Source organism: Echinops telfairi, unplaced genomic scaffold (genome assembly GCF_000313985.2).
Source record: "Echinops telfairi isolate 266 unplaced genomic scaffold, ASM31398v2 ScPeMD7_7410;HRSCAF=8448, whole genome shotgun sequence".
NCBI lineage: Eukaryota > Metazoa > Chordata > Mammalia > Afrosoricida > Tenrecidae > Echinops > Echinops telfairi.
The window spans coordinates 14,318,848-14,333,158 of record NW_022111310.1 but is presented as its reverse complement, the minus strand read 5'-3'; the positions used below and the strand labels follow the sequence as shown (position 1 = coordinate 14,333,158).

General features: G+C 40.7%; 1 protein-coding gene across 1 annotated transcript in view; it reads left to right on the top strand.

Annotated features, from left to right (window-relative positions):
- The window catches only part of SVEP1 (sushi, von Willebrand factor type A, EGF and pentraxin domain containing 1), a gene marked incomplete at its 3' end in the record, with an annotated part of 165,946 nt that overhangs the window by 48,679 nt on the left and 102,956 nt on the right, over positions 1-14,311 (top strand). Inside the window, exons 6-10 of the mRNA XM_045296537.1 lie at positions 5,820-6,014; positions 7,520-7,638; positions 10,118-10,247; positions 10,918-11,025; positions 12,830-12,961. Of these exons, the coding sequence (XP_045152472.1) occupies positions 5,820-6,014; positions 7,520-7,638; positions 10,118-10,247; positions 10,918-11,025; positions 12,830-12,961 (684 nt within the window). The remainder of the gene's footprint in view (positions 1-5,819; positions 6,015-7,519; positions 7,639-10,117; positions 10,248-10,917; positions 11,026-12,829; positions 12,962-14,311) is intronic.

The window sequence follows — 14,311 nt, the reverse complement described above, 5'->3', positions numbered from 1 at the left end:
TTTTCTGTGAAGGCCTAATACTGAAAACCAAGTTATAATGAATACAGATGCATATCCATTTATACAATTATGTAACCCGATAGAACTCCCTATACAGAGGTAATTGTGTTGTTATATTCCTCATCACTGGTAAAAAGACTGCACCAGAATTCAAGGTGTCATCTCATTGAGGTCTATTTCTCTAAATGGCAATCCTCTCTCCCTCTCTCTTGATGTTTTCAAATGGGTCTATTGAGTGGATCTTCCTAAACAAATGCTGCCGAATTCCCTTTCTTTGTTAAATACAATGTACTTGTACCTTGGTGGTAAAAAACCAAAATTACAAATAATATTTGAACTCACCATTCACACATAGGGTGGAAGATAAGGCTGTCTCCTCTCATTTGTTGCTGTGGAGCCCTGCTGGTGTAGTGGCTATGCCTTGGGCTGCCAACCACAAAGTCAGTTCGAAACTACTAGCTTCACTGCAGGAGAAAGATGAGGCTTCCTACTCCTGTAAAGAGTTATGGTCTTGGAAATCCACAGGGGCAGTTGTACTCTGCCCTGTAGGATCACTGTGAACCTGAATCCACTAGATGGCAGTGAGGTTTTGGAAGAGTTATGTTATCTCATGACTTTGGCTTCTGTCTGGAAAGAATATATTTGATAGCTTTTCTGTTTTGCTACTGTTTATACTATAGCCACAAATGACAATACACAATTAGCCACAAATGACTGATGATGTTGATAACTATCGTTTAATGAATGCCTACTACAGGCCAGAGTCCCTGCAGAAAGTTAAGCTCTTGACTGCACTCAAGTGTACCCAGAGGTGACTCGGAAGAAAGCTCTGGTGGTCTGCTACAGAGAAAGCAGCCATTGAAAACCCTAGGGCGCACAGATCTACTTTGACATCGTGCATTGCCATTGGAATCAGCACCATGGCCGTTCGTTTCTTTGTTCTTTGTTGTCAATTATGTGTCAAATATGGTATCTCAGGGGACACTGGGACTTGTGTAATTAAATAACCACCTTCCCCAAATGGATAAATTATGGAATATAATGGGTGTAAAGAAGCCTCATTCCTCATTGGTTAAGTGCTTGGCTGCTAACGAAGGTTGACAGTATGAACTCACTCAACAGCTCCTTGAGAGGAAGGCTAGCAATCCGTTCCCATAAGGATTACAGTTTACAAAACCTTAAGGGGCAATTCTCCTTTCTTATAGGGGCTCACTGTGAGTTGAAAATCAACTCTACAGTAGCCAAGAACAATAACAAATGGATACAGACTAGAATGCAGGATTGGAAAATTGAGTATTACAAATTTATCTGTTCCTTCCAAATTGGTGTACAATGTATTCAAATGTAATCTAATTCATAGGAGCCTTGATGGAGCAGTGGTGAAATCCCTTGGCTAATTTAAAGGTCAGTGGCTTGAACCTACCAGCTGCTCTTAGAGACAACGATGAAGCTGTCAGTTCCCATAAAGATTTATAGGTCTTAGATGCCCTTTATGAGCAATTCTTCTAAGTCCTAGAGGTCGCTATGATTCACATAGCAAATTGACTCCCCAGCAATAGACTTGGTATTTTTAATATCCTAATATTAGATCTGTGGCTAATAGTAAGGGGAGGTATGTTCAGGAAGGATGCTGGCCCTACCCAACATAAAACAACACACCAAGTGCCATAGAGACTATTGTAACACATAGCAACCCCTTCACCATGTGAAGGCTCACAAAATAGATGAACATAATGTGGGGAAGAGAGTAATCTCTCCAAGACAGGAAAATAAAATGTCCAGTTCAGTGAAGAAAGTATTCTTTTGCAATGAGATAGAAAACTATTGAAAGTGCTCTAAGACCTAGGCCTGGGGAACATTTTATTTCCCTGCAGGCAGATATTATAACCCCCGCCATCCAGTCCATTGAAATTCATAGCAGCCCTATGGGGCAGGGTAGAATTGCTCCTTCAAGGCTTCCAAGATTAAATCTGTCCAGGAACAGGCAGCCTCCTTGTCCCCCTGCAGAGTAATTGGTGGATTTGAACTGCTTACATTGGGGTTAGCAGTCCCACAACACCACCAGGACTTCTTGGCAGAAGTCATAAGGGAAACCAAACCATGAACAGACACAGTAGGCATAAAATCAGAACAAAAGGAGGTAGCTGCTTTACATGTTTCATAGCGCTAAACAAACGTGATCCATCACCATCAAAGGGGTGCCTTGGTCACCGGACCAAAGACCCAAAACATATGGGGCTGAGGCCCCAGCTCTGCAGACTAGACTTTGTATTGTAACTGTGGCTGTTTACCCCCAAGGGATTGTTTCTTTCTTTGGCTCTGTGACTGTCCAACTCCTATTATGAGGAACTCAATCATTTATTACGAGTGATAATATATTCAGTATAGTTTCTGTGAAATTACCCTGCCCTCAGTTCATTTTTAAATTACTGTGCACATCGCTGCAATAATTGGAAATGGTTTGAATCTTTGTGGATTTCAAGTATAACAATGAAGGGAAGTTGTACTCTTATTTATATTTTATTGGAGAAGATATCACTTCGCCCCCAAATTGGCAACAAAAGTAATTACTATGGATATTCCCATTATAAGCGATGGGTGAAAGTAAATAGAATGTACATCAAAGAATAAGAAACAAAATCAAATCCGTTGCCATCCGTTTGACGTCAACTCATAGCATCTCTGCAGGGCACAGTACAACCACGGATCAGGGAGATTGCTGCATCTCCCCCTTAACACAGCGGGGGGCCAAGCCTTCGAGGCTGGGCTTCACTGCCAGTCACTTAGGGTTCTTTCTACTGAAGAAAATCAAATGCTGTCAAGTTGATTCAGACACATAACGGCCCCATATTGATGAACATATAGTGCAAATGAAAGTCCCTTGAGCACAAGGTATAATGAACACTGTCACCATGAAAAAGCAGGTTCTGAAGTCATAGTTATTACAGTAGCTCGTGAATGGCACAATACAAAGAACCATGAATTGTATAGAACTGAAGGCATGACAAGAAAGAAACATTAGTCGGTAGAAGAATACAACATTTAACAAAGGAGGTTTCAGAAATCAATAAGGAATGTCTATGAAACATCATCAGTTTTGACTCTCACCTCACCAAATCAAACATTTAAAACTATGACCTCATTAAAGTGTCAGCAAATTAAAGAATGGAATAGAAAAATGATGTAATATAGCTAGGAAATGTTTTTTTTCAATTTTAATGGAGGAGGACTTGCTAAGCATAAAAAGAACAATAGATTTTAACACATACAAAATTAAATTTTTGTACTTCAAAAGAATTTTATACATCATTAAAAGGCCATGGAAGTTATTTGCAGCACATATGGCAAAGGTAATGTTCTTACCATTTTCTGAAATGTAAAACCAAATTAAAACACAAGCATATGAAGTTTTCAAAACCCACTTTAATAAACATATAACATTGTATCTGTTCTTTCCAAATGCACATATAGGTAAAGTGTCTAACAGGGATTTTCTTTTTCGTCTCTTGTTGTGGGATTAGGGGATGTTTCTAGGAGTCCTCTGGAAGACTAGACAGGGAACAATCTTTAAAATAAGTTTCCAAGGCAGAGGAATACAGAATAACAAAGAGAAACTAGCTGTTCTAGGTTTTTAAGTAAAAATTTAGAGTGTCGAACGATTACTGTCTGTGAGAAGGAAGAGTTCGTGGGGAAACCCCATTATTTCTTAATTCCATTCTTTTCACAAACTTCTTGTATTTCGAAGAGACTGAGTGGATCCTGAAACATAACAGTTCCACCAGTTTAATAATATTAAAGAAGTATCACAGGTGAGCTTGGACTATAATATTTAGTTGATCCTATAAGAAAACCAGCTACCTTCTTGTGGAAAAAACGTTTGCATGTCTTTCATTCATTCCACGAGAAGCTAAAAGAAAATATGTAAAATGACTGTTATAAAAGTTATTAAAATATACAAAAGATCTGGAAATAATTTCAAAAGAAAATACCAGTACATTAAGCTATATACAGAATAAAGATATGGTTGTCCAAAATGTAATAAACACTAAAAAGATACTAGGCCATTAAATTCTCAGAATTATAAAAGTTGAAAGGTTAATTTATAGAGTCCATCCCATGGATACATATGGGATGACCAACCAGAAACTGAAACTCGGTGCCATTGAGACAGTGCTGACGCACAGCACCCGTGGAGGACATAGAGCTGCTCTGTGAGGCTCTGAGACTAACTCTTCAGGAGTAGAAAGCCCATCGTTCTCCTGGGGAGCAGCTGGTGGCTTCCAGCTGCTGACGCTGCAGTTAGCAACCCAGTTACTAGCTACGATGCCACCAGGGCTCCCGTGATAAGCAAACCCAACCAAAGCACTGCCATCAAGTTGATTCCAAATCACAATGACCCTCCACGGGGTTTCGGAGGCTGTAATCTTTGTGGCAGTAGATTGCCTCATCTTTCTCCTGATGAGCAGCTAGGGTGTTTGAACCTCCATCCTGTGATTCAGACCGAATGCGCTAGTGATCCCCAAACAGTGATTGTATTAGAACTGTAAATCTAACTCTGACTTCCTGTTGAGCAAAGCAGAAATCTGACAAGGCACATTGCTTACACAGTGCAAAAATGAAAATAGGCAAACCAATTTTTTTTTTAATGGCTAGTATCGTGGTTTGAAAACTATGATGTCAGGGCAGAGACAGAATGGCAGCATTGTGAAGGACCCACAGGCGCTACCGTAAACTTGCTGGGGGGCCCTGGGAAATTACTTCTCTGTGTCTCAGTTCCCACGACTGTAAATGGAAATCATGACAGCTGCTTACTGCCAACGATTCAATGAATCCATCAAGCTAAAGTGCTTCACGTAATGACCAGATCACCAAAATGAGCACCGAATCAATGTTAGCTGTTAAGGATGGTCCTTAGAGGCAAGAATGGAGAGACGTCACTTCAAGTAAGCTGGACGGGTTGTCCGGAGAGGCCAGTCCCTGGAACAGGACATCATACTCAGCAAAGGGAAGGGGTGGGGAAAGAGGAAAACCTCCGAACGATGGATTGACACAGTGTTTGCACAATGGGCTCAAACATAAAAACAATTGTGAGGATGGTGCAGGACTGGGCAGTGTTTTCTTCTGTTGTACATAGGGTCACTATGAGTCAGACCCAACTCAACAGCACCCAACAACATCAGTGTTACCATGTAGGTCAGATATAGCAAAGACGGGAGCAACGCTGCCCATAGAATGAACACTTGCACAAGTGAATGTGAATGTGAGTGTGCATGAGTTCTCTCTCTCTCTCTCTTTCTCTTCTCTAAGACCATGATTTTCCCTTTGAGCTACATTCTGCCCAGTTCCTCTGCTGACGATCACATTAAAGATGGTGGCCCCATTTATAACACATTCGTAAATAGAGTATAAAAACTGTCCTTGTATGTTTGCTTGAAGTTGGCACCAAGGCTCATAAAATCTGATTACAGAAGATATGTCTTAATCCATACAGACTATATCCCTTAATTCATACATGATAACGTCCAATTTACTAGTTTATATTTCAAAACCAGGAAGCAAAATTCTGCACACTGAATGACCAAGAAGTTTCCATCAGCATTGATTCAAGTATCAGAAGTCCTCCATTATTTGGGTACATGGCAAAATAAAGGAGCCACCTAAAGAGGTAGCATTATTTGCAATACATGTTCTGTGTAGCTTCATTTAGGGTGTTCAGTTAATCCCTAGGCAGAAAAAAAAATTACTTCTGTGAAAAAGAGAATCTGTGGCATTTCTAGTGTGCGGGAGTTATTTAACTTTCTCTTATGTCTCAACAATAGAACGCCACTGCTCCACCTTTCAGAAGCCCAAAGGTGTCCTTGTGTCTCCCCCCAACTGTGGCAAGCAGCCGGCGAAACCTGGGATTGTTTGCCACTTAAGTTGCCGCCAGGGGTTCCTTTTATCTGGAGCCAGAGAAGTGAGGTGCACCAGCTCAGGAAGATGGAGTAGCAAAGTCCAGACGGCTGTTTGTAAAGGTAAGTCTCCTGCACTTGTCAGCAGGGAGGGGGTCGGGGGAGAGTCAAATTCCTAAATAATGAGGAGCTGATGCCGGGGGCTTAAGTGGAGAGCAAATGTTTTGAGAATGATGAGGGCAATGAATGTACAAATGTGCTTTACACAATTGATGTCTGGATGGATTGTGATAAGAGTTGTATGAGCCCCTAATAAAATGATTTAAAAAAAAAAAGAAGCAAGTAAGTAACCCCATGCTACACCATCATTGACACACTCGAATCTTGCATGAAAAGAAGGGCAAAAATGTATGAATTTTTTGTCAAGTACATTTTCCTCCTTTAACCATGTAGATATACCTGATAAGGAATTCTTGAAGGCATCCAAGAAAATAATGCAATTTTACCTCAATGACAAGGCTTGATAGAGAAGTGTAACAATTATATGCTTACATGAGAACTAAGTTTACAGATTCAAGAAAGAAAAATGTTATGCATATAGGCATGCTTGATCCCATCATGGTAGAAAAAAATATAATATATATTTTCCAATGTTGTCTTTGCTTTATGAATATTTCTAACCTTAATGATCACAAACTGCACAGCAGAGCACTCCTTTCCAAGACCTGCAGCAGACAACAGAGTCTCAAGAAAGATTCTTCGTTATCCTTGCCGTGTGTGCAAGTACATTTATTTGGCAACCGAATTGTTTGGCAATCTAATTGTGATGAAATCACTGAAGAGGTTCTAAGACCAAATAGAAATAAATGTTTTAAGTTATAGCATTAGATATGAAAAAAATCTATTTAAAAACAGTGTATGAAAAAAGTAAGAATGTATGGTCATTTATTGTAGTGACTATTTTATGATCATGAAATTTTATTTTTAATTTTTTTATTGACACTAGAATAGATGGCTAGTAATTATATAGAATACCTGCTGTTTATTTCTTTATTTAATTAAGAAATATTTACTAAGTGTCTACTATATGCTAGACACTGTTTAGGACAATGGAGTGAGAGATATCCTGGCCTTCAAAACACTTGAATCTTTCTGGAGAGAAAACTCAACTTGTCTGTTAAGTTCTATAGTTTAGAAAGTGGAGAGAGCTCTGGGGACTTACAGAGTAAGCACCCAAAATGGACCTGGGGAGTCAGGGAAAGCTCCTGGGTCTGCTGTCTTAAACAAAGGGTTAAAGGCAGGAGTTACCCCGATGATGACATTGACTGAGGTAGGAAAAGAACACGGGCAAAGACACAGGTAACAGCAGGACAGAGTGAGTCAGTGTGAAAGTGAGTTCCAGGAGGGCGGTGGTAAGAGAGGAGACTAAGAGATCCACAGGTCAGTCCTAGTGAGGGAGAAACCTAAGAAGTCACGCTAAGATAAATTATCCTGAAGGCAGTCAGACCAATCATATAGAACATCAGTCAGAGTGTATTCATATAATTATACTTTTTAACCTATTTTCCTTATTGGCTTAGAAGTAAATGTCAATTAAAATGCATTGCTTTGTGTGTTTTCTGAGTCAGATGTAGAGGCTCCTCAAATCAACTGCCCTAAAGACATAGAGGCCAAGACAAAGGAGCATCAAGACTCCGCTAATGTGACGTGGCAAATCCCCACAGCCAAAGACAACTCTGGTGAGAAGGTAAGGCTTCTTTTAATACACAGATAGATCATACATAGCCGAGACCTGCGTGCGATCTTGAACACGAAAGATCTCATGAATTGGTTCCACACCCACATGCAATGTGTGTGCATTGTGGAGGCATGGGATATAGTTGGAAGAGTTACAACAAAAAGAACTGTTCTGATCATTGTACTGAACATACTTTTCATCAGTGAGGTCTTAAATCTAAAGTTTTTATCGTGCACATTCAATTGGTGAATTTGTGTGGTGCGTTCACCTTCCATGACAAGGCCCATCAGGCCTCCTGTATCAGCATTAGCTGCAGAGGCAATAAGAGCCTGTGTTTACCTCTCTTTCAGTCTCTGAATAAAGACAGCCAAGCCACTAGCAAGTAGGATACACTAAACATGTCTTCATTTCCACGGCCTGCTCATCGCACGGCAGTGCCACCTTATGAACCAGGCTTTTAGCCTTTGACAAGATGAATAACTTCTGAGCTACTCAGCGCTGTTTCTTCCAACCAGGGCCTCCTTTGTGGACTCATTTGGACACTCCCTGTGTGCATTTAATGTTGTGTAACCTGTGTCTACTGTTTGAGCCCCATATTCCCAACTCATTGTCAGCTAGTGCTTCTATAACAGAAATTTCACGTGTAGGTGACTTTAACAAACAAAAATTTATTTTCTCACAGTTTAGGAGGCTAGAATTCCCCACATCAGGGTCCTGGCTCTAGAAGAAGGTTTTCGCTCTTTGCAGGCTTTGAGAAGCTCATTGTCTCTTCCAGCTTTAGTTTCTTGGCTTCTTGATGATCTCCATGTGACATGGCATCTATCTTCTGTCACTTTGCCTGCTTGATCTGCTCTTTTGTATATCAGAACTGATTGGCTTACAATACACCCTACACTGTTACTGTCTCATTCACCTGCAAAGAAAACTCATACTCAAGTGACATCCTAACCACAGCGCTAGGATTTATCACACTTATATTGTAGACACTGCTCAATCCACAGCACCCACCTAATGAGATTTATTCTCAACAACAATAGCAACAATAGCCATGGATAAATGAACACAAAGATCCAACAGACAATTACTTTTTTTTAAAAAATGGGGCAAACATAAAACTCAATGATATGATAGAAGAAAATTTCAATGAGCTAAAGAAATTCCAGAGACTCTGCAATTGTAAATGACTCGTGAGCTGCCACAGAAAATTAATAAAATAGAAAGCAGTATTTAGACATTTTAAAAGTCTAGGAAAAATATTATCCAAGGGGGGAGGATAAGGTACCTAAAATTAAGAAAACTGAATTTTACTTTAGGCTCCTCTGTCACGATATCAAATACCTGACCCAGAAGACAAACCACTTCTAGTCTTCTAGGACAACAGAGGTCACAATGCTCCTTGCTAATCTGCTAGACAAGACTTCCTGAGAGTGTTGAAAAGCAAGGACGTTCCCTTGAGGACTAAGGTGCACCTGATCCAAGCCATGGTATTTTCAGTCACCTCATAAGCATGTCAAAGTCGGACATTGACTAAAGAAGACCAAAAAAGACTCGCTGCCTTTGAGTTGTGGTACAAATTCTGGAAAAGGATATTGAATGTACCAGGGATTGCCAAAAGGACAAATCAATCTGTCTTGGAAGAGGTAGAGCCAGAGTGCTGCTTTAGAGGCTAGCATGGTGAGAATTCATCTTACATGCTTTGGACATGTTGTCAAGAAGAGCAGTCCCTGGAGAAGGACATCATGCTTTGTAAAGTAGAGGCAAAAAAAAAAAAAAAGGAAAGCCATCAACAAGATGGATTGACATAGTGGCTGCTACAATGGGCTCAAACATAAGAACAATTATGAGGGTGACGCAGGGCCGGGCGGGGCTTTGTTCGGCTGTGCAGGAGCTCCCTCGAACTTGCAATGGATTTGACAGCACTCACAATAACCAACAGTAGGCATACAAACTGGCAGTCTGCTTTGGGAAAGAAAATGTGCATTATCTACCAACAAAATGTTTGTGACTTTGGGGTCAAGAATTCTGTTTATGGAAATGTATTACAGGGAGATCATAAACACATTTTAAATCACATGTTCAGAACTATTCATCCCAATGCTCTTGACAGCAGTAAACGTTCTTCACCAGGTTTTCCTAGAAGAATTCATGTGTATGTGTTTCACAATTTCTTAGGAGGTGGTTTATGAGTCATCTTAAGTTCTAAAGACTGTGTCATATCATGAAAAAAAGGTCTTCAGCTATTACATATCACAACTCAGACACATCTCATGTATACTGATAAGCCATCTATTAATTATAAATTAAACAGTAGGAAAGGAACTATACCAAAAGGTTGTGCCTGTTTTTTAAATCTTTTCCACTCTGGGAAATATTTCATCATGCTTTAATTTTCATGTATTAACTTTAATGTTAATTTATTAACAATATGGATTAAAAATAGATGTGGTGGTATATGAATTTTAACTTTCAATGTGTTTATCGCCAAAAGGTGTCAATGCACGTCCATCCAGCTTTTTCCCCTCCGTCCCTTTTCCCAATTGGAGAGGTGGCCATCACGTACACAGCCACTGACCGCTCCCACAATGAGGCCAGCTGTGTGTTCCACATCCGAGTCATTGGTAAGTCTCCTGCGAATGCGTCTGGATACTGGTGAGATGCTTTCACCAATTCGCAAAAATAAGATAGAAAACAAATACAGGTTGCCCGCCCAGGTGCCCCTTGATGTGACTCAGAAAGACAGAAATGGGATGTATTTTAAAGGGAAAAGCTTTATGTTGGTTGATTGAGCAAGGAACAAGCCGAGATTATAGAGTTGCCAGCACAAACTCCTTGAATAGGGGTGTTTGTAGTTTTGTACAAATGCACCAGGAAGTAAACTGAAGGGATTATGAATATGTAACAGTTTTTCAATGGATGGTCACATGTGCATTGGGGAGAGGTTATACGGCTGGTCTGGGAAATGGCTTGTCCAACCTCTTGCTACCAAATATGGTTCAAGTTGGTCTGGTGAAGTCTGCCTGGGCACTTTTTCTTCCTTGACCACAGTCCTTTTGTTCTGGGGTCAACTATTGGTTGTAACTGTCTAGTCTGTGTATGTTCGGTAGACCAAATCTGCTCACAACCAACATGTTCCTGGGAGGAAAGGGCTCAAAAGAAACAGGTTATCAGGAAGGAAAGAGTAGGATGATTATGGGCCAGGTTTTCTACCAGCACATGACTTCAATTCTGTCTTCCAAATTCCCACAGTACTTTCAAATAGATATTTTTTTCTTGTTTCATGCTCTTTAGATGTGGAACCACCTTCCATAGACTGGTGCAGATCCCCACCTCCAATCCAGGCCTCTGGGAAGGAGTGCGTTGCAACCTGGGAGGAGCCTCAGTTCTCGGACAATTCAGGTGAGCATGCAAGAACTTTGTTGTCGTAGGGTACATAATATGAGAGAAAGTCAAAATATTGCTCCACAAGTAGAGAGCCATTGATTAAATAAAAATGTTGAAGTGTGAAGCTCTTGTCTCTTGGCTTATCTACTCTCTGGAAACACTTCTGAAGACGGTCTCTTCCTCTCTCTAACACTCCCCAGAGAATTTTCTGCTTTCTTCTATGTGTGCCATGTCAAAGTGTGGGCTCACTTGAGGGACCCCAAATGTGTTGTTTTGTGGTTGTTGTAACAGTTTATTGACATAGAAGTCACATATCATACAATTCAACATATTGAAGTTATACAATTATAACCACAATTTTAGAACATTTTCTTTATTCTTGTACTCATTATTTTTAGCTCCCAGTTTCCTCACAACATCCCCTCCTAAAACCCCAAGAAACATTTACTGTCTCTCTAGATTTACCTATCTTGGATTTCATATGAAAAAAACAAAACAAACCCAAAAAACCTCTTAACAGCAATAACAAAACAGGAAAAACCAAAATAAAAAAGAAAGCAGAAAATAATATTAAGAAACTAAAACAAATTTAAAAACTAGGTCAAAATAGAGAACAAATGACAAGATGAGAAATTTTAATCTAACCACATCTGCATGAATCTATTTTCCAATGTACTCTGATAGCAAAACTCTTCACGTCCAGTGGCCAGAGGGTTTCACCAGAGGCTTCGTCCACACCGGGAGCCTGTAAATGAATCCAGGGCTTCCAAATTGCATTCCTTTTAAGTTTGCTTTGAGTTTGGGTAACAAACAGAAGGCTGAAGGGTGAAGGTCAGGACTTTCGGGTGGATCAGGTGAAGTTTCTCCAGGAAATTGTTGTAGGTCAACCCCACGACCCCTGAGGAATGAGCCGGTGCATTGTCAGGATAGGAAAAACTTCTTGGGCACAATTTTCCTGGCCATTTTCTCACTAATTTTTAAACATCTTTGTAATAAATTCCCGTGCCGAGTCCTTCAAGAAAATCAATCAAGATTACTCCTTTGACATCCCACCAACAGTCACCTAAAACCTTCTGAGCTGGCTATTTAACTTCCCCTTGGAATCTATGTTTTGAGTGAACATTTTTGGAAGGCAGCCTAACGAGATTAAGATAGGTGTCTGACTGAGAGGACTTGTCTGCAGCCATCCACTGACTGCAGAGACATGCTTAAACATTTCTGTTTGGAAAAAACCCATGCATGTAAGAACCAGCACCCGAGTAGCAATACTTTCACTTACTCTCATGTATTTTATTTAATAAAAACCTCTTAATAATGAAAGAGAATGGTAGGCTGTCACAAATGCACTTGGTACAGAACAATACCTCACAGTTCCAGGTGGGACGACAGTATTGGGAACAGGGCCGTGAGTGTAGCATGCATACAATGTTAGATAGAATTGCTTACAGGATTAGCCCAGGGCCTTCCAGCACAGCAGTCAGGGCATGACACTGAAGCTTACTTTGAAATTTCCCTAAAACTCAGCCAACAACAATCAATAGCAAATTAATAGATTTCCTAATTAAATCCTCAGAGTTCAAACAGACTGACCTAGGACAGCAAACCATTGGTTTAGCAAGAACACTTATGTTGTTTTTGAGTTTATGATTTCAGTGTTGTGGTAGAAGTATTAAATCTCCTTGTTTTCTACTAGTGGCCCATAAAATGAATGCCTAGCTGGCTTGTATAAATAGAAGATGAAATTTCAAATCAACCAAAGCGACCAGTCAAGTGACTACAGACTGGCCTTCTAAGCATCTGACCCTTTTCTCGTTCGCAGGGGCTGCATTAGCTGTCACCAGAACTCATTCCCCGGGAGACCTTTTCCCCCATGGGGAGACTGTAGTGCAGTATACAGCCACTGACCCATCGGGCAACAACAGAACATGTGCCATCCACATTGTCATAAAAGGTATTCACCTCATCGCTTGAAACTGACTCAAGGCAACTCTGTGGGGCAGAGAAGAACTACCCCTTAACTTTTATTTCCCAGGTTGGGAACCTTTACTGAGCAAATTGCCACAGCTTCCTCCCATAACGCAGCTGCTGGGTTCAACCCTCTGACCTCCTGATTAGCAACTGAGTGCTTAAGTATTGTGCTGCTGAAGCTCCAAAATCTAGTTGATGTTTGATATTGATGCTGACCATCGTCTAGTTTATAAAAGATCAAACCAAGCCAAACTCACCATAGATGCCAACTCGGCGACCTTATAGGACAGGGTAGAACTGCCCCCCAGGAGTTTCCAAGACTGTTTCTGAAAGAAGATAGTCTATCACCAACACTGTCAAAGTTCAAATGTTAACTCTACTTAGCTTCTCAATTGTCATTCGTAGAAACTTGCAGGCATGATAAGTAGAAACTCTCTCAGTGTAGTCTTAAATGAAATTTATTAACATTTTTCCTAGTGTTAGGGAGTATTGTCCTAATTCTATTTTGAATGCAGAAGAGAAAGCGTCTAAAAGCGTACTTACTGCATACTGTTATGTCGTTTTCATTTTCATGAACAGAATGCAGAAACATAACAATCTGGAATGAGAAATACTTTCAGATTTTCACGAAGCAGGCACAACCCCTAGTTGCTGCTCGCATATGCCCATCCAGTAATCAAAGAGCAGACATTGCCACCACAGACCCAACAGGACAGGGCAGAACTGCCCCTGTGGGGTTCTGAGACAGTGACTTATAATTTACGGGAGTAAAAAGCCTCATCTTCTTCCTTGGACCAGCTGATGGCTTTGAACTGCTGATCTTTCTGATTGCAGCCCAACTTACAACCACTGCACTCCCTGAGCTCCTATAAACATTGCCAAACTCCCCCCTAAATATTTGTGATGAAAGTCTTTCTAGGAGTGCAAGGTAAGAAGAGTCCTTTTCAAAATTCATCGTAGACTCCTAGAATTTAATTTATACTTAGAGCTCTGAGTTAGTTTATTTAATTTATACTTAGAGCTCTGAGTTAGTTTATTGTGCCCACCTGGCTAATAAACACCATGGGGTTAATTGAAGGGCGGAGAGATAAATGGCTTGGTGAGCCCCGCCTTTCTAGTTCTCCGGCCTCTTGCTTTCTGATGGTCGGAGCAGCGTGTAGCTGCCTTAGCCAGTCACTGCTTCAGCTTGTAAGGCTCACTTCCTGCAAGACATCCCCGAGGAGAAGCCCACTGGACCTACCCCAATGCAGCCCTGGGTGCTGGAGCAACCGTGTGGAGACCCCTGCCAGTGCTGAGATGCTTACACACTCACTGATTCGGCTTGTCCCCTGCA